Source organism: Pleurodeles waltl, chromosome 3_1 (assembly GCF_031143425.1).
Source record: "Pleurodeles waltl isolate 20211129_DDA chromosome 3_1, aPleWal1.hap1.20221129, whole genome shotgun sequence".
Taxonomy (NCBI): domain Eukaryota; kingdom Metazoa; phylum Chordata; class Amphibia; order Caudata; family Salamandridae; genus Pleurodeles; species Pleurodeles waltl.
The window spans coordinates 1,405,910,288-1,405,935,183 of NC_090440.1; the positions used below are offsets into that span (position 1 = coordinate 1,405,910,288).

Consider the following 24,896-nt stretch of genomic DNA (forward strand, 5'->3'; position numbering starts at 1 on the left):
TGAAAAAAACGAGGCCACGAGGGCCACGCCTGCCACAATGAAATTCTGAGCACTTTTGATGCAGGTTCCGATGCCAATCTATGAAAAGAAAAAAAATAACCAGCGAGTGTATATCTACAGAGTGGACAGCACTGTGCCATAGTATGATATACATCCATGTGCATATAAGCCCTATTAAACAGCTACTCGCCTAGTTTTGTGCTGGCCGCAGGGTTGCCCTGGCAACCACAGGTTGAGAATGGAAGAACGCCAGGACGTGTAAATACTCCCATGTTCTGCATGATGTTTACCACATAGATAGGCTGTAACTAACTTATTCTTCACTCCCATTAGATGCCCGTTTATGCTCTCTGTGTAACAATACCACTGCACCTTTCTTTTGCCTTGTGGTGACTCTTGTCAACTCTCTTTTCTTCACTCAGTGTTGCCTCTTGGAACCATTTCATCTAAAACTATTACATTCACACACCTTGGCAAACACATCCCCCTGAGATCGCAGGCAGTATCTTCAGTGATTGACTTCGCAATGCAAAACAGATCAGAAAGAGTCCTAAAAGACTGGCAAACTCGTTCTTGTGCATTTATTCATGTTTGCGCTTAGTTGTGACGGGGGAGGCCTAAATCCATTATTGGGCATCCTGTGCAGGACAAAACAAGCCAAACAAAATGCAGCTGCCAACATTATAGCCCTTCTGGAAGTGCCCTAATAACCTTCTCTCAAGGTGATTGAAAACATAGATCCAGCAAAGCTTCTCATGATAACCAAAGTCATACACAAATCACCCTTCAGGTACTGCTGTTACACATCCAGGAACAAAACGTTTATTGTAGACAGGTCTTGTGTGGTCAGTAATCAGCAGGCAGACTCTATCCGGAGAGGCAAGAAGGCTGGCACAGCTAGTCTGGTGGTGGAGAAACGCCAGCGCACCCCAGGCCTCGATGTATTCCTGCGAGTTGATGAATGAACTTAAGAAGAGACCACAAACATACAAATCAATTTGATGCGTGGCATGAATTGTTGCAGAATGGCCAGTCTAGGCGTTCACGGTAAAACATGAACGACCCATTGTGTTCATATTGTGCAATTTGAAGGGAGAGGAAAAAAAGACAGTAGGCGCCAACATCAAGATAAAAGCCATGACAATCATAAAATATCAAACACTGTTTAGCTCCATTGCAGCAAGCTCTAACCTTTGCCCCCAGCCAAGCTGCCAGGTTCAAAAGCAACGCCACCCAGCAACTACAGAATGGCGCTTGTTACCAAACTACTGAGGAATGCTGCCACTCTATAGAGAAAGATAATTCAATCAGCAAAAAAACGTTTATACACACTCACATTTCAATACAAAGAACAAGCAAATGCACCGTTGTGCCATCAGTGATATAGGATTAAATCCACGGGGACAGCCTCAAAAGACGAAGAGGTAAATGTCCTTTGAAAACAATGTTCTCAAAGGTAATCTCAAATCAGTAACATTTCAGTTCAAGGCGACTCCTCTTTGAGAACCAGGCTTTTCAACTGTAACCCCCTTAGAAAAATAGAAGCATGGATTGCCAAACACTAGAACTAATCACAAATAACTAACCGAGTGACTTTCATGGAAAGGGGCCCATCTTTTCAGTCAATAACAACTGGGTGCACTAAGTCAAACTCAAAAACAAGGGAACTCGTGTGAGAACGGAAGACACTAGAGAGACCTTAGCGAGAAGGTGAATAGTGGCATCTAAAGAGAGCCGCAGAGGGAAAGCTGCCAACGAAATTTACACCAGAGTAGCAAAGACTATCAGGCCTCGCTCCCTCTTAGCAGAAATGCCCTTGTGTCTCGGAATAGGTTAGAAGATCTTGCAAGCCAGTTTTCCTTTTATATTTCACTAAGGGATTAACAAACCAACACTATCACAATGCGTACAACTAACAACATGCAGCTGTTACTCGGTCCCAAAACATCAAACAAACACAGACTCATGTCAATTAACCTTAACAGCACTATAGCAGAATGCCAAGAGTTTATGTAAATTGCAGAAAATGAATTAATCTGTCCTCAACTGTGTCCACTCTACACCGGATTCCTGGTACTACTGTCCAGTCTCAAAAGGGGATGCAATACAACATCTTAAATTAGAAGTCAGGGTCTTCACAAGCACTAACTACCTGCTCACAGAGGAAACCAAACTCAATCAGTAGGAGATCCAAGCCACATTTACAAGTTATGACTATACGGCAGAAGTTCGTCCGAATATACCCTTTGACCAGCCAGACGACCAGAACCTGACTAAATAACTCGAGCATGTGAAACTAAAAGATGAAGTAGGTCTGCTTGGACCAACTGGTTAACTGGCAGATAAACGTGGGAAAGAAAGTAAAAGAAATTGCTTAACGAAAATTAGCAAAGTAGAGAATCTTTTACTACAGATCTAACTATTAGAAATGTATAGATACAGTCTGGTGGAAAAACAGATGGGAGAAGGCGAAGGAAAAAAAATCATATGACATGGAGCACAAGGAACTATTGATGAAAGCAGTAACTGCTTCTTTTTTTGACACAGGGACACTAAGCATCAATCCAGCAGGTTCTGGAGAGGCCTATGAAGAGACAAACCTACCCTTCAACTCTTTGTTGCCCTTCAGCCATCTAATGTCCGCAGCAGGCTTGCCACCCATCGCCGTGCAGTTCAACTCGATCTCCTCACCCTCTGTGGCAGTGTCCTTCTGCGTGTCGATCACCAAGGTCTGCGGAGGAACTGAAGTCAAAATAAAAATAAGGACAAGATGGCAAGATACTGTAAGTCAAGGAAGCAGAGAATACAGCATATAAAGTAAGAGAACGTCACAGTCCGCCATTAACCCATCTTGGTTGGACCATGCAGATGCAGCAGAAAACAACGTGGAACTCTTGGCACATGAGAGATATTTCCCTTATTAGTCACCCCAAGCACAATGAATGCACCAAGTGTAAGACTTGGTTTGGGACCACCAGGTACATTGTTAAGTGGTACAAATCGTCCGTCTAGAACTGTATCCAAGGATCTGAAGAAGGGAAATCATTTATTTCTGGTGGTGTGAAATCCTCTATGCGACAAGGTGCAGTTATTGAGTGTCTGGAATTTACCCCCGCCCCCTTTACTCCCAGTGGCCAAAACGACTACAAATGCTTGTGCAAGTTTAGTTTTTTTTTTTTTTTAGAATTTAAAGTAAATGGCCCATATTTCTGGGTAAGGTTATAAGATGTTATGTTAATGTACTCCTCACCAGCTCTCCCTGCCGTCAATTTACTTCAGCGACTGCCAAACTGCAACTGCCTGAAGTCAGCCTCTCCTGCCAGCTTGCCTGACTAGGTACTGTGCCCTATGCTCAGCCCCAAAGTTCCTGTGCCTTAGGCCCCAGGACCAGTGCCTCACCATTTTCCCGCTCCTCCTGTGCTGTTTTTCCCACTCTTACAGCTTCCTGCCTCCCCAGCGCCCCTGCCAGGACCTACTTAATGGAGTCTGCAGTGCCATCCCTTTGAGCAGGTCCTTACCAGCTCTCCCTGATGCCAGTCAACTCCTGTAACTGTCAGACTGCTCCTGCTCAAAGTCAGTCTCTTCTGCCAGCCTCTCTGCCCAGGTTCCTGTGCCACAGGCTCAGTCCCAATGTTCCTGTGCCCTAGGTTCCAGGACCACTGCCTCACCTTTTTCTGGCTCCAACTGAGCAGTTTTCCCTGCTCTTCCCACCTCCCGAGCACCCCCCCCTCCAGGACCTACTAAATGGGGGCCGCAGTGTGGCCCCATTGAGCAGGGCCTCACCTGCTCTCCTGCTGTCTGTCTACTCCTGCGATTGCCAGGCTGCTCCTGCCTGAAGTCAGCCTCTCCTACCCGCCTCCTTAGCCTGCCTGCCCAAGTTCCTGTGCCCTAGGCCCCAGGACCAGTTCCTCGCCATTTTCCTGCTCCTCCCATTCCCCTTTCCCTGCACTTCCCACCTCCATAGTGTCATTCCTCCCTCTCAGACCCTACTAAATGGAGGCCGCAGTGTGGCCCCATTGAGCAGATCCACACTAGCTCTCCCTGCCACCAGTCTACTTCTGCGACTGCCTGGCTGCTCCTGCATGAAGTTAGCCTCCCCTGCCAGCCTTCCTGCCCCAAGATTCCTGTGCCCTAGGCCCCAAGAACAGTGCCTCGCCATTTTTCTGCTCCTCTTGTGCCCTAGGCCCCAAGAACAGTGCCTCGCCATTTTTCTGCTCCTCTTGTGCTATTTTTCCCTGCACTTCCCGCATTCCCAGCACCTCTCCCAGGACCTATTTAATGGAGGCCGCAGAGCAGCTGTGCAGCAGGTGTGCCTCAGGCATGCCAAAGGCAAGCCCATCTGCAACTCTCTGCGCCTGGACTATGCCCAGTGCCAGGAACCCTGCCCCCCCCCCCCCCCACCACACCACTAAGGAGTTCCTGACCCTAGACACCAAAACAACAACTGCTGCACTTCCTTTCCATGAGCAACCCAAGGACCCTTCACCTGCCATCAATGCTGTTTCTCCTGCAATTCAGGACTGCCAGTCCACACAGGATACCACACCACATCCCCCCTGGAAGACCACAAACAACCTGGGACCGCTCCAATGCATCTTGCTCAATGCAGGATCCCTCCGCGAAATGTCAGGGAAATCTGGGACACCATCACCAACCCTTTCACCTTCATCGCCAAAACTTGTCTCAATCCCTCCTTGAACCCTGATATAGCCACCACAACACCCATCGACTACAAGATGATACACCAAGACTGCATGAACAAACATGGCAGGGGCATCGCCATCATCTTTAAGAAAACCATCCATTGCATCTCAGTCAATGACAACCACACATCCCTCATGGAACACCTCAACTTCCAACTACAGACTGACAATTGATAAGAGGCACCTTCGTATACAGACCCCGGACCTCAACAGACTTTATGCAACATCATCTACAAACTCATTGTCCACCTAGCCATCAACTCCTACCACTATGTTGTACTCTGAGACCTCAATTTACACATCGACGACCCCAAAAACGCCAACTCTATCACCCTTCTGGAGAACCCAAATATCATCATTCTCTCACCCAAATGGTCAGCAAACCCACACACAAAGCCAGACACACACTTGACCGTACTTTTCACCTCCAGCAAGAGTCAAATTCAGCCATGTCACAGCACTCATGTGGCCCAACCGTGCCATCTTTCACTTCACCATCTCCGGCGCGCAGCATACCATCAACAAACATCACAGCTACTCCCACCGCAGCTGGGGCAAGGTAACAGACTCAGTGGACTAATGCACTCAGCACCACCCAGATGTAGAACAGGCCATCCAGAACTTCTCTGCATGGGTCACCAAATGCGCAGAGTTGCCCTGATAAAACTGGCAAAAACCAACAAAAAACTTAAAACACGCCAGTTGGTACACCCCAGAGATCAGAAGTGCAACTGCTACAGACTCGAGAAATGATGGCGCTCCACAAGAAACTCCTCCAACAGAGCCACTCAAAGCAGCCCTCAGCAATTACCACCTGAGCATCAAGGAAGCCAAGTGAGAAGCCATCACAGCCTGCATCAATACAGCAGCCAACCACATGAAAGAACTATTAAAAATAGTCCAGGAATTCTCGAACCCAGCAGCCACTGAGGACACAATCCACCCCTCTCAGGAACTCTGACACACTCTCGGATTACTTCCACATCAAGACTGCCACCATCTACAACAACTTCAATCCCAACCCAATGCTCTCAACTTCAACAGCCTTGGCCAACCAGCCCACACCAGCCAAATGATCGCCACATGGTCTCCACTCAACACACAGAACACCACGGCCACCATATCATCCATCCAATCCGGAGCATCACCCAACCGCTGCCCCCATCCCCCACCATCTTTTCAATCTCTGAACCAACAAAATCAGCATGGAAATCACAAGCATCATCAACACCTCAATCACCACAGCACCCTTTTCAGACAGTTGAGAGCACGCAGAGGTCAGACCCCTCCTAAAGATGCCCACCTCTGATGCCAGTGAACTAAAACATTATCGCCCAATCTCCTTGCTCCCTTGCCCTACCAAAGTACTCGAGAAGGCCATCAATCAAAAGCTCATTGAATACCAGGAACAAACTACCTGCTGGACACCTCCCAATCAGAACTGCATGCCAGCCACAGCGCAGACATCGCTGACTGCTCCCACAGCCGACATCAGAACACTCCGCATCCACAGGGAGACTGTAGCCCTGATCCTCCTCAACCTCTCTGTGGCATTCAACACCATTTCCCACAATACCCACATCAACAGACTCCACAACATCTGCATACAGCAATTCGCCCTCAAGTCTCCTTCCTAACAGGACACACACATCCTTTACCTCAGAACCCAAGAACGTCATATGCAGGGTACCTCAAGGATCATCCCTCAGCCCCACCTTGTTCAACACCTACATGACCCACCTCGCAGACATCGTCAGGTCCCACGGCCCCAACAAAATTTCATATGCAGAAATCACTCAACGTATCCTCTCGCTCACCAAAGACCCCTCCACCAGAAGAAAAAACTTCTGCAATGCCATGACCAAAGTAGCCAACTGGATTAGAGCCAACTGCCTTAACCTCCACTCAGACAAGACAGAAGTACTCATCTTCTGAAACAAAAACCTCCATATGTGACCACAGCTGGTAGCCAACATAACTTGGACCTACACCTGTGCCAATCGACCACGCATGCAACCTAGGCACATTCCTCGACATCAAACGAAACATGAAGCGATAAGTCAACAGTCACCTCCTCTTTCTTCCACACCCTCCACAAGCTCTGCAGAATCTTCAGATGGATCCCAGTCAACACTGGAAAGACCTTTGCTCAGGACCTCGTCACCAGCCGCCTCAACTACAGAAACTCACTACACTGAAATTTCCTCCCAGCTTCTCAGGAGGCTCAAGACCATACAGAACGCTGCAGTCAGACTCATCCAGGACCTCCCCAAACTGATCCACATAACCCCTTCCTCAGAAACCTCCACTGGCTCCCCATCCTAGAAGAGATGTCAGTTCAAGATCCTCATGCACGCCTACAAAGCCCTACACGATCAAGGACCAGCCTACCTAAACCACCAACTCAAATTCCATCTATCCTCAAGACACCTGCTGTCCTCCTCACTAGTCCTGGTCCACAACCCCTGCATCGGTCATAACCTCAGCAAAGGCTGCTCCTTCTCCTACATCACTGCCAAGACCTGGAGCGACCTGCCCCTTCACCTAGAACAGCACCCTCATTGGTGGACTTCAGAGAAAACTCAAGACCTTAATTTTCTACAGCGACCCCGCACCCCAGTGCCCAGATACTCTTAGGGGTGACAGTGCTTCGCTCTACAAATGATTAATTAATTTGTTGTTTGATTGGTAATAAAAATATATATATTTTAAATGAACACAGGGGTTTTGGCACAGACAAGTAAAGAAATAGTGCAGAGGTATAAGGGATCCTATTCCCTCTGTGGCAAGACCAGATTCTAGATGGCCATCAGGGTCTCAAACCAGCAGAGACCATCGAACTAAGTGTCAAACTGTCTTTCAACTGGCAATGGTGGCATATCCAATGGACCCGGCACATGTTCAATAAAGGACGCCAACTTGTTTTGATTGCAACAACTACAAGTGCAGCACTCAATTTTGAGTGTCAAAATGTGACACTATCACAGTGAGGCTTAATTAGTTCCATCCAGTTAAAGCACAGGCCAAGAAGATTCTTCAAGAATGAGCAGAGCATGAAAAACCGCTGGCAATGAGAAGCACGGATAAACATCAGCCTTCGATCGTGCGCTCCATCCCAGGATGTCTATGTGCATTCATCAGATTCACAACAAACAGCTCCCATTGACGCACATCTTGCAAGAGTTTTCACTATGGATCAATGATACACATCATAAGTATGCAAAACATGCAGCAACTGGCAAAGTAGATCGTTTTGGAGTAAAGGGCTTTGTAGAAATCCAAGTAGGTTAGGCCAAGAGAAGATATGCTTTGTTGACATATCAAACAAGAGGCATTTACAATGTCAAGCCAATATGTGGAGAGGTAAGTGGACACTTTGGTCGGTCATGAGGCACGTGGAGTTGGAGTGTAGGAATATCGTCTTACAAAACACATGGAGCACAGTGGAACGATGGTGTAAAACTGTAAAAGACAGAAGATAAATGGTGCAAACAGGGACGAGAACGTGTTTCCAGACGTGTGATACAACTAAGTGCGAGGAAGATAGTAGTACTTTCAATCATTAAATATGATAATAGAGATCCTCAAATTACAAATCATACTGTTCCCTTCATCAGGGTGAGGAGCCCCATAATCCAGCCAGGACTGGGCCTCGATGGCCGACTAGCACATGCATAACTGATCCTTACCTAGCACTGTGACTGTGATGATCTCTTCCAATGGGGGGTCCGTGTAGAGCTGACAGAAGTAATTTCCCTCATCGTTCAGCGACACGTTTGAAAGGGACACCCGCAGTTCACTGCTGGAGAAGTTCACCAACTGAAACCGATTGTCCTTTAAAGCTGAAGCATAAGAAAAACACAAGGGAAGCAGGTGAGTCACCTTGAATACCTGGGCGGGGGCATAATTCCTGGGGAAATAAATGGGTGATGGACAACACCGTAGGTGAAGAGGCGCCATGGAAGGCAAGCAGATGCAATGAGAAAAGTAGTGATGGTGTGTGTCGGGAAAGAGGGTGGGTGCCCATTAAGGTAGCTCAAACCTTTTTATGGAACAATCGGTGAAGCCACAAGAAGGGGCTGTGAAATACCAACAGACTGCTCAGTGTGGCATTCAGGAGACTTCCCACCAGACTTGTGTTTGCGAAGGTGCAGAAGGACTGAATAAACCATGAAGAAATATGTGGCTATAAACACACTCTTTCCAAGCACCAGATGTATGTCAGAGGAACCAACCTTGTAGGGATTCCACTTTCTTGTTTCCAGTGGTCTATCTGCAGGATCTGCCTTCTACTTACACTGGGATGTCTTTTATTCACAAAAGCTGCTGGCAAGGCTCGACGTATGCTAGGCAACTGGCATAGCACAATATTCCACCAATTAGCAACGTGCTCACTTCAATCTTTCCAGCTGTGCATAAGACATAGTCTGCAACTGGGTCTTGTTGAACCAAGCACTGCTCGGTGGGGGTCTTTCCCTTCCGTTTCTCACACTGGCACTTTCACAGATGTGCACACTACTGCACTGGGCAGACAGTGCTGTAAGGAATGAAGACCTTATGTTCAGATGTGGAGGGTTCCAGAGTAAATATTCATGCAATAACCTAAAGAATGTTTACTGGCACCTGCAGCTTAACTAGGGTTGCCACTTGGCTGGTTTTATATTGGCACCACTGGTAATTTCAACCCTGAAGCTGGTTCTGATGCTAAATACTGGTAACACTGGCTGGCATTTTGCCCTTTTGTTCCGACAAGCAGTTTCCCCGCTCAGTGAAAGTCTGAGTAGGTACCTTTTCAGCCGTGCCCAGGACTCTTACATTCCTCCTTCAGGAATCATGGAATAGAATCTCGCGATTCTCTGTAAACTATTTCAAACGAGTGCTAAGTTATGGGCGAGACACTTGGTGTCTTTTGTGAACTCTGTTACTAAACACGGCGTGCTTAAAAGGCATGAGTTTGACGGAGCAGAACGCGGTGTACTAGCAATTCCGACTTTCCTGAACCAACGCAGGGTATATCGTTTGGCCTTTTCAAGGATCTGGTTGTTTTGACTTAACAGATATCAGAATCTGCTTTTTAAGCCAAAGATTTTGGCACATTTAATAGTTAAAATCATGATGGGAAAGGTGGCAACCCTACGTGTAACAGTTGTTCGCCAGTGCCTCCTGCTGCCAGTAACAGCAACGATGACCATCTTCTAGGATTAAGAGTCGGCAGACTTGCTTTCCAAGAGGCGCTATAGACAGGAGCTCTGGAGTAATGTGACACTGGAGGGCCAAATTATGCGGTAGTATAATTTTACTATTTAGTTATACTACTGTCTAAGCAATCATTTCACCTCATTAGCACCAGTTTGACGGTTGACTAAGGTAACAAGCAACTGAAAGCTGCCTAAACTTTTACAAACGGTATGCCACTTTTGCTCTTTAGTAAATGTTAATAACTTTTAATCCATTTAAATTATAAACATTATTGCTGATAGCTGCAAATTATGAGCCAGATGATGGGTTACAGGACACGTTTGGTGAGTCCATAATTATGCAGAAAACGCTGTACTCAGACACTTTCCTAAATCTGGGTCACTAGATATACGCAGCCAAATGGTGCAGTGTGGTTAACGAAGGGAACCATTTCCTGTTTCCACAAAGTGTGGGTATCACAAGCAATACTGGCATAAACCAGATCTGTCCAGGTTACAAGAGTGGATCAGCACCGTCCATTGCAATATAGGAAGGAAGAGTGTGTCTGATTACGCAGTAAAGCTGGAGCTCCCCAGTTTGCTGTATTACGATGCGTCTTTCAAAGTTAAAGCCTAATATGTCCCAGCGTTTTTCCTATGAATATGCACAATTTCAGACTACAGTTTGGTGGTATCATTTCAGCTATATCAGGACCTTCGTTTAGACCTACCATTTTTCAGTAGCATTTTCTAAACGTGGCCAACTTTACGATTGCAATGATTTTAGGGTCAAGCCTGTGATAGCATGCGCTAGCGCATGCATATCGCTTGCGAGACACTGTAGTACTTAGAAAAGGGCTCGGAGCCACGCCCATGTCACGACAGTGTTTTTCATTGGTTCGTGGGCTTGCCTTTTAAAATCTGCTTGCTTTCATTCGAGGAAGGAATGCATAAGTCATGCCTTTTCCGGTGGTTGGCCCTCCTCGAGCGCTGAGTACTGAAAACATACGAGGCTCGCTGTTTTCCGTCCGGTTTGTGGACTACTTTTTCTCTTTTTTCGCAGAGCGATCTCACTTGGCAGAAGTCGAGCGCTTTTTCTTTTGTGTGTCTCCATCATGCTCATGGCGGCGAATTGAATCAGCTTGCTTATGTGAAACTGTTTTACTTTTTATTTTAGTTTGTGGGACAAGAAAAGTCCAGTTAGTAATTTACAACACAAATTGCTCTAATCTGAGCAAATGCGTGACCCATTGCATTGCAAATGCTTGTTATTGGAGTGCAAGGGCTGTAGTTCCTACCGCTGTTTGGTGCACTGGTGGTACCAGAAAAAAAGACGGAGTACACGCAGTTTAGGTTTTCGTTCCCCACTCAGTGAACTCAGTTTTATTGTGCAGGTTTTGCAGTTGAAGTCTGCTTCCTCCATCTCAGCCTTTGCTTAAGTCACTTCTGCAGACACTGCAGCTTCCCCTCCCTAGATACTGCACCTTTTCATTCAGTTTATCCTTTTACAAGCAATGCAACTCTCCTCTGCTGATTTATTGCTCTTCAGTCATTTACTGTTAGCGTTTGCTTGGGTCTCCAGTTTAGTTCAGATTTCCTGTTTTTTTTCTCATTTGAGCCAAAACTTTGAGCACTTTGTTTCATGTAAAGTATTCTCTTAAGTACAGTTAGATCTCGGAAACCCCACGTTGGACAATTCTAAATTTGCAGTTAAATCGCCCGTCTAGCTTTGATACTGGTTTATTGCATGTAACTCCTCCAACTGTTTGGCTTCTCCGTTACAGTTATGACTAATTTAAGTTTCACGGTTGCTCTTTGCTGTGGTTTCTTCAATAGATGCCTGGGTCCTTGCTCTGTAGTGAGACTTGTCACTTAATTTACACCGAGCACAAACTATCCCAACGACTGCTGCACCACTCTCTGCTCTCCACTTCAGTTCTGTGTCTATCAGGATTGACGATTCGTCAGAATACGGATGTAGTGGGGGCTTTAAAAGACATGTATACCCCAGACAGGGACTTAGTGCTATGCAGCAGGCGGTCCAAATTATGTGTCAGGCCTGAAAAAATGATGGGGCAAGAAAAGGCAAATTATGCGACATAAGGCGACACATTTTGTGGCATTCATTCTGTTATTTTCACACATTAAAACTACCTGGGTAAAGGATTCACCTCGTTAGGATCATTTTAATATCCAACCACAGCACTCGGTTTCTGAAAAGTGGCCAGCTAACATTTACAAATGCCCTTTCACAGCCTGTCAACACGTGGCTGTGTTTCAGTTACTTTCGTTCAACTTGAGCTAAAAACTTTTTTGTTAAAATCTTAAAAAATTGTGCTGCCCATGAAGGATTATGCTACAAATGTGCCACGTCGACAATTATGCAGAAAAGGCTGTGGCCTCAGAATTCCACAACACCCGTGGCCCGGACTTTAGGGCTGTGGCCTAAACTGGCGACAAACGCGCTTCATCACAGTAGTGCAGTGTAAAAGCCATGTTCGACTTACGTCTGTAGTCTCGGAAGTAGATGGTTTGTCGGTTGGGGTTCAGCAATTGGATCACAGAGCCATCGTTGTTGACAACTCGACAACTGATTGTTGCCACTTCACCTTCAACGACACTCACATTGTCCATCATCAAACTCGGCTCACCTCCAAAACAAAAGAGCACATGTAATTTAACTTTTGCCATCATCAGAAAGGCTCTACATGAATACTTCCAATGTCATTCACACAAATCAATGAAAGCATTTTCATACAAGGGATTCTGGTAAGGATTTGGTTAAAATAAATCATAGCCGATAAAACAAAACAGTTACAAAAAATAAGGTGACAAAATGTTACCTCTTGTAATTCTTTGGTTAGAAATTGTGGGTTCAATTTTAGAGTTTAGTAGGGAGGGTACTCTGTTGCAAAGTAATACCCTCTACGCCAAAATGAAGTTTTGCCTGCCTAATTTAGAGTCTGCCTAAACTTAAGAATATTAATGAGAGCGACTTCTCCATTTGTGATGCTGACATACAACTCTGACAACCCAGCAGACTAAGGGATGTCAGAGATTTGACCATTTGTCCACACGTCATATTTAGAGTGGGTGAGAAAATGGCCAGTGTACTTTCACAGAACCCCATCCAAAACCTGGCAGTTAGAGAAAGTAAAAACATTTTTATGACCTCCAAGCCATGGGAAAAAACTCCCATGGTAAGGGGATAACTGATTTTCTTATTCTCAGAAAGTAAATTTTGCTTACAGATTTTGTTTTTGGAGAAAAACAGTAATTGATAGTGTGCTGTGCAACATTGTCATGTTGACAGAGCAGCACGCAACACCTTCAATGCATTTACCAGAACCATCGGGACAGCTTTTCTTGGCAATATAAGAGATGTTGGCTGGGGCATCAGACATCCCTGAATCTGGAATACAGTTAAATCAGCCCCTAAGGTTTTTGCCTAAGCAAAGTAAAACTCTGATGTTTCTTGTTTTTTTTATTAGCCGAGTCAATGGAGATATATATATATATATATATAAAAATAAATATTTTTCCCCAAATGGCCCGCTCAGGGCGTGCTCCATTAAGTCGGTGCTCGTGTCAGGGACGGGCCACCCCTGTAGAAACTTCTCCACCAAGTGACACAAAGTCATACACGGCACACACAGGAATCCTAGTGTTTGAAATGTATACTTCCAACAGAAGTGAGTATCCAAACACCACCAACACGTTTCAACCACCAAGGTCTTGATCACGGTGATCACTTCTGTTGGAAGAATACATTTTAAACACTAGGATTCCTGTGTGTGCCGTGTATGACTTTGTGTCACTTGGTGGAGAAATATAAATAAATATATAAAAGGCCTAGAAGAGTTGGTGAAATAAACCAGTGTTTTGGTCCTGCATCAGCCAGCGTGCCAACGATTTCAAGTTGGAGAAACATCAAGTTGCACCCAAAATGCTAAATTATTTCCTAGTTGTGTGCAGGTGTATGCAATCAGCTCATTTCCTTCTGTGTGCCTCCCACCCAAACATTTGGCAAAATGGTTTTTAGGAACCACCACCACATAATCCTGTTGAATACTACAAGACAATATAAACACAGAATTTCTTAGAATTCACCTTTGCATTGTAAAGGGAGTTTCAGCTTCACAACTACCAAGATGTTACCGACAAACTTATATCAGTCTATCAGAATGAGACATCCTATAAATGTATGAAAAAGTACTCTATCATGGCAAGCTGAAAATGCCTAGTATACAACTGCAAATGCTCCAGATGTTTATATTGATATTTAAACTAATGGCAAATAATCTCTAAAGGAGAAAAAGGCTTTATGTATTAATTAAAGCAAACAAAAAGTGTATATAATTATAAATATTACCCAGTGGAGGTCGCCAATGGGTAGCTATAGTTAGGTCAGCAAATGTGTGTTTTGTGCTGCTAATAACTGTGGCCCAGTTTACACAACCTCCAAAAAACGTGCTCAAAAGGTGCTACTTTTTGACTAGTTTGCGCATGGAAAGTGTTGGGGTGATCCATCAAGCGGGCCGAGAAAAAAAAGGGTTGTTCCAAAACAGAAAAATTCCTCATGTATTTTCCACAGAGGTATTAAAGCAAGACTACAACAAAAACGGGTGAACAGAATTACACCAAATTTTTTAGGAAGCTAGATCTTGGTCCTCAGATTGTGCTTTTGGGAGCTGGTGAAAATCAGTTTGGAAGTTTTTGAAAAACAAAGGTTGAAAATATTTGTATATCTGGATGGATGGGTCCTCAAGAGGCTCACGCGTCTCGCTGGAGAGCCAATTTTAAAATGGAGCCTTCCGACTGGCTCCAGGAGCATCTTTCCCCTTGGGCTGTCTCGCATCTGCATGAGTCAGACACACACAGGAGCAAGCGCTCTGATTGGCTGCCAGCAAAATGAGAAAACAGACCCCCCAGGCCCCACTGTGGGAGAATTGGTGGGGGGTGGTTATAGGGACCCTGCTCAGTGCCAAAATTATTTAAAAAACAAAACTTATTTTTTAAGCAATCCTACAAAATTCCTGCAGAATTGCAGCAACAACAAAAAATGGCGGCCTAGAGCCCAATTTATAATTATGAAGAGGGGACACGCAACCCCCCTCACGAGCTGTTTCAGCCCCAAGGATCCCATTCCCCAGGACCCAATTTAATAATTATGAGGAGGGGCATGCAGCCTCTTCTATGAGTCATTCTTTGCCCCAGGGACACCATCCGCAGGGGCTAAAATTAATTATTATGGGGAAGGTGGCACGCAGCCCACACTCCCTGAGCTGTATTCAGCACCAGGGACCCCATGCCAACTGTGGCCCAAAGTGTTTTTTTAAGGGGAAGGGTGCCTTGTGGCCGCCATCCCCACAGGGAAGCTACTTAAGTTAAAAGGCACCCCTCCCCGTGCTTTTAATGATACAGTACTTTCCCTGCTCGTATCATTGGGGTGTCAGCAAACACACTGCTAGCAGTCTGTTCGCTCCTTGCATCTGTAAATAATGTCCACACAAGAAGGGCTTCTTCAGAAGAGGGGGAAGAATGAGATTGTTTCATAACATGCTCAAGGGAATTTTCATCAACAGGACACAAAGGGATGCAAGATGCCCTTAACAAGGTGCTTATAATGGTGGATGTGGTTAACCAAAAGGTGTCAGCGGACTGGTTGAAATTTCAGTCAGTAGGGGAATGGACTATAATGTGCATATGGATTGAGGGACAAGGATATGTCAGTGTACGTATGGTGGAGTGTGTTAATCCACAACATATGCACTCCACTGGCCTCCCATAAGGTGCACTGGGAGAGTAATAACAAGGAGAAATAATTCATCCAGAGTGTCCAGTGAGGTTTATATCCACAAGGTATGCATGGTGTTGGTCTGTCCACAAGTGGAGGGACAAGGTGCAGAGTTGTAAGGTACATACAAAAAAAGACCAAAAGTGGACAGTCAAGCCACAATGTGTGCATGGTGGTCCAGTGGCAATGTAACTACAGGTATGTGTATCATGAATGGAATGAATCATCAATGAATCATGAAAGGGTGATGGTTTGTCCATGGGTGCATATGAAGTGGATCACATTAGCAGTGTGCATCGCTGCCACAGAGCATATCCACATGATCCTTGAAAGAGAAGACAGGGTCCTCATTCTCCTGGATCTCTCTGCACAGGGTCTGACAGTCTCACCCCATATCCTCATCAGGCACTAAAATGAAATTGGCATCCAAGAACCTGCACTCTGCTGGATCTACTCCTTCTTATTGGATAAAAGGCAAGCTGTCAGCCTGGTACCTTCCTTTCCGGAAGCCTGCAAACTCATCTGTTGAATGCCTTACTGTTTATCACTCTGCCACCTCCCGCCCCCTTCAACATATGCATGATCTCTCTGGCCAATGTCATCCACACAGATAACAACATCATCTCTTAAACCAGAGGAGAGTAACTCACACTGTCCCCCTCAGATGAGATCCCCCCTACACAAGAAACAAGGTCACTCCATTGAATGAATTACGTGACTAACTGAGTGAAAGCTAACTGTCGCAAGCTCAACACCAAAAAGACAGAAGTAGTGATCTTCGGCAAGTACATTTCATCCTGAGGCTCCACCTGGTGGTTGGCCCAAGTCTGATCCACACCAGGAACCTCAGAATATTCATCAACAGCAAACTGAACATAACCGCACAAGTCAAGGCAGTCACTACATCCTGCTTCCACACCCTCAAGAGAAAGATCTTCAAATGGCTCCTAAGCAGCACTAGAAAAACTGTCTCACTCCCTAGTCACCAGCAAGTTGGACTACAGGCCCATCCTCTACTCTAGGATCACTAAGCAACTAGTTAAAAGACTAAAAACCATCTAGAACTCAGCAGCCAGAATCATCATCTACCTCCTACACAGATTTCTTATCATACCACACCTCAGGAAGCTCCAGTGGCTACCGATACACAAACTCACTAATTTAAAATTCCTCATACATTCAAGGCACTACACAACATAGGCCCCCCCTACTTCAACGGTCACATCTCCTTCTGTCAACCATCTCCAATCTACAAGACTCCTTTTAGCACTCATCTCATGCATACACAGAGCCAGATCAGGGGGACAGATGTTCGCTTACATCGCTCTTGAAACGTGGTACAGCCCTTCACTTGAGCCTCCTCGACTCTTCTTGAATTCCTCAAGAAGTGGCCGACCTGTCTTAGATTAACCAACTGGCCAAAGGGAGGGCTTGCACACACCCTTTGCTCAGCACCAGGATACCCTCCTGAGTTACAGTTGGGGATGTGCTAAAAACTCCGCTCTTTTGCCCAGTTCTGGCAAAACTCTCCTAACTGCTGCATAGTGGAGATTTTCTCATGCGCGGCTCTGCAACGTTAAGTTGGCGAGGGAGAATTTGCATTCTGTAAAGCACTTATCATGCGCTAGAACACTTCCCAGTGAGATTTTCAATGCAAGCAGGTCACCATTGTTCGCACTGAGAAAGCTGCTGGTCGAACAGAAAATGTACTTAAGCAGCAGAAAGAAGCAGCACCCTCTGGTGTGCAGTGTTGTGCTATTCATGTTGATTTTATAGTGTGGAAAAAGCTTTCAGTGCTAAGAATATGCAGTGCAATATGCCCATTTCTGGCTCCTCCCGGAACTCTACGGAATCTTGCACCGTTTTTGTGTAACTCCACAGAATTCCATGCAGTAAAACACCACAAGTTTCTCCCAGGCCTAGTTATAGTGTGCTTTACAAATACACATAAGTGGGAAGATGAAAGTAGCCTTCAGCAGGGTATGAGGCAGCCTGAATGAAAATGTGGTATGACATCCACAAGGTGCTCGCATAGGAGGATGGGCGATGTTGAGGAAGGGAACCTCCCAGACCTAACAAACTTCTGCAAGATCAATCCCTAGCACAGATCCTAGTAATTATGATGCTCAGTTCTCTTTCCTTCATGCCAATATACACTTTTGACTGTGCAGCATCTCAGAATAGCAAAACTGAGCAATGAGAATAAATGTGGCCATGAGACATCCCCCGCCACAGCCACATCACAGCCCACCTGAGAGACCTGCACTGGCTCCCCGTCAACAAGAGAATCACTTTCAAACTCCTCACCCATGCTGACAAAGCACTGCACAACACCAGACCAGAATACCTCAACAGATGGCTCTCCTTCTACGCCCAACAAGACAGCTTCGCTCGACTGACCTTGCCTTCGCCACCATCCCACGCATCCACAGAACGACCGCCGGTGGCGGCTCGCTCTCCCACCTCGCCGCCAAGACGTGGAACACTCTTCCTACCCACCTGCGACAGACACAGGACTTATTTACCTTCAGGAGACACCTCAAGACTTGGGGCAGTTCGAGCAGTAGCAGCCCCCCTCCACCTCAGCGCCTCGAGACCCTCACGGGTGAGTAGTGTGCTTTAGAAATGCTTTAATTCATTGATTGGGACCACAGTCTGACAGTTGTGGCGCGTGTGACACTGAAGAGGGGACGCACAGGTGGAGGGGGGGATTAACAAGGGGAAAGGGGAGAATAAATAAAAATAAAAAAAACACCTGTGCCGCCGCCTTCACCACCGCACTGCTTCTCTCCTCTTCTCTTCTCTCCCTGCAGGCACAGGCTCCCAACCTGCCCTGCGCCAAGCCTGACATTGCTCAGAGAAGCATCAGGATTAGCTGAGAGCGCCCAGCCAGGGCGCTCCCAAGCAGACTGGGAGTCTGTGCAGGGTCTCTCCAGCCCAGCAACTGTGTTGCTGGGCTGGGGAGAGCCCTGTGCGCATGTGTCTTTGGCCAGCCTGAGGCAGCCGGCCAAACATACATGCGCTCCGAGGGGGAGTGCTGAGCACTCCCCCTCACACTCGTCACCCCCGGGGCCCTGTCCCTTTTCCACAAAAACGATAATAAAGTTTAGAATTGTTCTTGTGGAAAAGGATTGCAGCTGATGCTGCTCATGGGGGGGGGGGGGGGGGGGGGTAAGAGGGGTGGGGCGACGCTCCTCCACCCTTTATGGAGGAGCCGCCCCTGGTCTGACAATTTTTAGCTCCTGCCCAGGAAAGGCCATCTGGAAAGGGACATGGTCCAGACGAATGCCCAGTTACTACGTTGTGGCAGTCTTTCAGACAGAAACATGCCAACCTCTTTACATGGAGAAATGATTTCCCTGCACTTTTAGTCTACATACTGAGGACAGAAAAAGTTCACAGTTTACCAGAAGATGGTTTTGTCATTTTCTATCCCTCTCTGTCGCTACAATTAAGGACACTTGCATTACATAAAACACATATAGGGCAGTCGCAGCTGGTGGGTGTTGAAGGGGGGAGGGTGGCGTGCACGGGTGGGGGGGGGAGGGCACGAGAGTGGCGGGGGATAGTATTAAAATAAATAAAATAAAATAAAAAAAAGTTAACCTTTACTCCTCTGCTGGCTGGAGGCAGGCACAGGCTCCCAGCCTGCCCTTCGGCCAATCCAGACGCTGCTTAAAGCAGCGTCAGGATTGGCTGAGAGCGCCAGACAGACTGGGAGCCTGTGCAGGCTCTCTCCAGCCCAACAGTGTTGCTGGGCTGGAGAGAGCCAATGCGTTTGGCCGGCCTGAGACGCTGGCCAAACACACATGCGCTCTGAGGGGGAGTGCTGAGCACTCCCCCTCAGAGCACGTCACCTCCGTGGTCCCTCCCCTTTACAGGGAAATGATAAACACTGTTAATGTTTCCTTGTAAAGGTTTTGCAGCTGTCGCTGCTGCCGAGGGGACGGGGGTGTGCGACGCTCCTTTGCCCTCATGGAGGACCCGCTCCACTCCTGATATAGGAATCAGCTCACACGAGAACTTACACCTACAAATGGAGCATGCCACCTCTTGGTGGGTGAGGGCTTTGTCCTAAGGAACCTTTCCTACACATTAGAATTGACCGGAGTTTTCATATTTCACTGTGCACTTACAGTAGTTTTTGGTACACGAATGGCGCATTCCACGCACACATCAGTTGTCTTCCTGTTGAACACTTCGTTATCTGCACACGTTATAGCACCGTGGACTGAAACCGAGGCTTGTGGCCTTTGCAACAGGTGGTATGCCCCAGGGACTGGTGTTAGTTTTATCAACAGGGGGCAGGTGCCACCATGATCATCTCACCTTACTTAGACAAGTCCATGAGATATGACAGCTTGGACGGTACTGGACCATCAACCAACACAGCCCCTCAAGGGTACAAGTGGGAAGATTTGGAAAAGGATGGGTGGCTGCCCCACGGGGTTGCCCGCGCTGCTACGGGTTTACATCTGAGAAAACGGCAGAAAATCTTAAACATCACAATCAACAACACAACAAAACAACAAAACGGGTGGCAAATGTATTTCTCAATACATTTGGGGTTGGACGATTGAGGTCAGGCAAGGCCACCAGAGAGCATGAACTGGCATCTCTCTAAAAAGTAAGAGCCCGGAGACAGTTTGCCCCAGGCTTGGCTCGGTGCAGTGAACACATTTTCCAATTAGCAGGCCGAGCAGGCTGGCGCGCGGTCATCTGCCAGGCTCGAGACTGCGCCTTGGCGCACCCAGCGATGTCACCCCGTCTGCAGGCGGCAGTCCCTTGTCAGCAGTCTGAGGCGGGAGCACTGTATGCGGCGCGGGAGAGGAGGAGGCGGGGCCGCTAATGCAATTACAGCCCAAAGTGAAATATTTCTGGAAAAAGCTCCGCCGCGTATGTTCTCGATACTTCCGTGTAAACACAATGTTCAATATGAACCATTAACAAAGCCATTAGGGTGTGATTTGTAATCCGCACAGTCAAAAACCAGCCGACTTTCGGCATTTCCTCGAAAAGGTTGCTTCCTATCTCTCAATTCATTAAGCCCAGGCGGCGCAGTTAGCCAGCTCCATGTCAAATCAGAAACCCATTTGAATTAATAAGAATTACAGTAAAAAGCAATTTGGAGGGGGAATGACTGCCGAGTTCAAGGCACCGGGCCTGTGATGACTGGGGGTTTGTTCCAATGAACAGCCCCGCTGGCTCCTTCAACAAACAGGTCGTCGTCTCTTGGGGGAGACAGAAGCTACATTAGCGACCTTTTCAAATAGTGGGTACCTGTGGGATTCACTTTGGGTTTGTATATCAGGCTGACAGTGGGCACAAACCACTCCCCTCTTTAAAGCAAACAGACAAAATAAACACACCGTCTGCCGTCCCCGAAGCTCCACGGCGACAAAGGCCATATCGTGACTATGACCGCTCCCGTTGAACCGGCGGCTGGGGCCTTTCGGGGGCTGCCTCTGCTTGCATTGTCCTTGTGCAATGCAGACAAAACACACAGCTCATCAGCGGACATCATGCAGAATATGGGATTAGAGTTCAGATGAACAACCCTTTCATCTCTCATTAGTTTTGCCAATCTGGTTATTACAGTGTCGGGAGAGGTCACACGTTGCCATGGAGAGAGACAAACCAATCAGGATGCACTTCGAAGACCTGTTTGAAATGCATCGCACTAAGGGTGCAGATTTATATCTGACAACCATAACAAAACAGTGACGGCTTTGATTTAGTGGCTTCCCTGTACGTCACAGACGTGCTCGAGTTTTTTGTTGTTGTTATGTAACTCGTCTAACAGAACATTCTGCATGATTCTCTTCTGGTCTCGACCAGGAGGGGGATGCACGGTCTCGTCAAGACCTCTTGTTTATATCAATGGGCTTAGCGACCGCCCATTGCTTACTATTGGTTGAATCTATTGTCACACATCTGTTTGCTTCGTATTGATCATCTGCTTTAAGTGTCCCTCCTCTTTGTATGTTTATCAGTTCCCTGGAATATTAGTACATTGCTTGTATCCTCACACTGCTATGTTTTTTAGGTGCTGCTTTTTTCCTTTGCGTTTAAACACTCTACCAGAGTATCTTTTTAAGCCGGCTCTCTCGTGTCCCTGTCCTCTGGGATCCTGCCCTGTCCAGATGGCTAGCCCCATCCTCTCCAGTTGCTCACAGTGCTGCTTCACTCCCCCACCACGTTGCCTTTTGCCCCATGTTGCCTGCCACGTTGCTTTTTGCCCCTGCCCTTACCCCTCTTGTCCACAATGTTACCATCTTCATGCACCCTCCCACTGTCCACCATACTGCCTTGCCCTCACACTCCCTTCCACTGCCCACCATGTTGCTTTTCCATCCACCTTCCTTTTTTTTGTCGCTGTGTTGCCCCGATCCTACCCTCTCTCCCACTGTCCATGTTACCCTTTAACAAGTTACCCTCCCTCTGTTGTCCGCCCACTCTCAGCCACCGTAAAAAACAAAAACAAAAAAAAAACATGGTATGGCATGGACACCACTGGCTGCGTCAGCGCTTTATTTGTGTTGACGTCCATCCCACCCTCCCTCCCCAACAAAAGCACTTTGACCCCACTGGTGCTGGCTGCATCAAAGTGTTTTAATGTTCTACCTTGCTGCACAACAGTCCTGCTGCTTGACAAGGGCAACAAAAAAAAAACAAAAAAAAGCATTGGAAAATCCAATTGCTCTTGTAGGTAGGACCTATTGGCTTTGCCAATGCTTGTTTTATCTTCAGACGTAACTCAGACTCATTTCCTGTATTCTATGAAACCAGTGAGTAAGTGGCGCCCTTGCTCTATTAGGGGGTTGGGTGTGCCTGCCTCCATGAAGGTGACAAATCCATTACTCTGGGTTCAACCTGCGTACTTCCCGACACCAGCTCTCAACGCATTACTCCCTAAGCACCCCTGTCTACAAATGAAATCTATTAATTTGAATCAAGTCAGTTTAAGTTTGAGCATTCATTATTTCTGGACAGTTGAAAGCTGGAGCGCCAGCATATTTTCTGCATTAAAGATAATTATAGCTTTGAACAAACCTTAGATTTTAAGATGGGAAATTGCTACTTGAGCTGGTATACCCTCTCCAAGAAGGCTGAATCGCTAGAGCCCAAGCCCTACTCCCCAACTGTTTACCTCTCAACTCAAAGCACGGTACAGTTCAAGGCAGGTTATGGAATTCAAAGGCCCTATACAAAAACACTGCAACAAGAAGGACATTGCAACGTTCAACACTTCACAACAGAATATCTACAGAAAACTTCCAACCGTGTCACGTGATCCTACACTAGGAACAAAGCACTTCTACATTTGTGTTCTCATCTGGCCTAAAGCTTTGAAAGCATACATGGGAAAGAGTAGCTCAGTAACTTCAGAGCGAACGTCTCTAATGTAGGTCCATAAGAGGCAGATCTAAGCTAGGTTTTGAGGATAACTGACCATATATACGACCTCAAATGTGATTAAATGTATATAAAATAGTTTATGTAGATGTCAAATATGTGCCATAGGTCTGGCTGTCTTCGACCCTTCTTGTACACCCCTGCGGGAGAGTAAAAGAGTAAAGGGATGCTCACATTTACTCTTCAACATTGTGGAACATTTTTCAAAATCCACACAAAGTTGTGAGGCCAATTCAAAAAGAAGTTTAATTTTCTGAAGTGTTGAGAGCATGTAGGAGACCGCATGAAGCCATGGCTGTTGCTTTATGGAATATACACTTATTTACTTTTTAATAGAATAAAAATTCAGTCGTTTTGTGTTTTTTAATTCAACATTAGCTTTTTTGGGATTTTAATTATAAACAATAATTTCAGACACAAATTAGGAGAAATGTGAAGATCAAATGCTAGATTGGAAGTAGTGGAAGTGCAATTCTGTGATACACTCATTAAAACGATTTAATGGCAAAAATCATGTGCTATGAGGAACAATGCAAATTAAGGATTTTCACAACGAATCTCAGCGGTTTTAATGCTTCCAAGTTATTGAATCTTGTGTCAAAATGGTTTCAGACTCTTAGTAATTAATATGGCCTTCTTCAGGATGAATGGGTGATTTTAGTCTGCAAAGCTCATGTTAAAATTATTTTAAAACAGCATTTCTGATAAAGGTGTCATCTCTATCCCTAACTCTTTCAGAGCATAGTGTGATCAATGTTCAGCTGCTTTGTGCTCTGCCTAATTTTCACACAAAGCCAAAAAGTCTGAATGGGACATTACACAGGCAAACTGTTCAGCTATTCAATTGTTTGTGTTCGACACATTATTTCAGAACATGATTTAACGCAACACTTACAGTACGGAGGACATGGCTGGTCACTGGGAAACAGAAATTTTTGTTTGAAAAAAAAGTATTTCCTAGTATTCATCCTGGACACTGGTGCAGCACAGCAGAACAAGTCACCTTGCTGAGCTGTGCCGTGTCCCAGGAAAAGGGCAGAAATGCTCCATATTTATCCCAATACAGCACATCCCTGACCTTTCTCCTTTGCAGTGTACAATAGTCTGCTGGCACCAAAAAAGGCACACTTGCAACATGGTGCAAGGATGCCTCAGTTGCGTGTAGGATTGTTTTTGTGTAGGAAGGGGCACGATCCTGCATAAAAAACAATCTCCTGAGACTTTTTCCTCAAAGAGAAAAAAATGAGGAGAAAAAGATATTTTTCCCCCCTTACGCCTCACCTCAAGAGGCATAAGTTTTTGTCTCACTCCTAGGTCTACCACTTCTGGTAAATCTGTGAATGTGTCAAAATCCATGGATGTTGTGTGGGAACACCATTGCAACACCATGGTTCACCTCCCTGGGGCAGAGTAAGGCAACACAACCATTTGCACTGCATTGTGTTACTTAAGATTTAAGAAATCACTCAGGACAACACAAGGTGGCCTTGCACGGCCTCATAAATTTAATTTTGGGTTTGTGACATTCTTGCACCACTTTGTGTGGTGCAAGAGGGGCAATGGGGCTCGTAAATATGTCAGAGCCCTCCTCCTAAACACTTTCTTCGCTTTCAGTAAATGCATTAAGTTTAAATCCTCATTTAGCCGTCACTGAGTACTACGATCAGCTTTATTTGGAACAAAGGACAGATTTATTATCTGGATGCATTTAGGGACTATTATCATGCATTTATCCAGCCTGCTCGTCATTTGCTTCTTGTGTGGTTCTTACTACCTATTCTCTAGTTTAGCTCCCAGTCACTT

The 24,896-nt window shown here is 46.0% G+C and overlaps 1 protein-coding gene across 8 annotated transcripts in view; it reads right to left on the reverse strand.

Annotated features, from left to right (window-relative positions):
- CADM1 (cell adhesion molecule 1) overlaps nt 1-24,896 on the reverse strand; it is a 572,409-nt gene that overhangs the window by 100,547 nt on the left and 446,966 nt on the right. For all 8 annotated transcript variants that reach the window (XM_069224945.1, XM_069224944.1, XM_069224941.1 and 5 more), the window contains 3 exons: nt 12,388-12,531; nt 8,393-8,545; nt 2,605-2,742 (listed from right to left, as the gene is read on the reverse strand). In XM_069224945.1, coding sequence (XP_069081046.1) covers nt 2,605-2,742; nt 8,393-8,545; nt 12,388-12,531 — 435 coding nt within the window. The remainder of the gene's footprint in view (nt 1-2,604; nt 2,743-8,392; nt 8,546-12,387; nt 12,532-24,896) is intronic.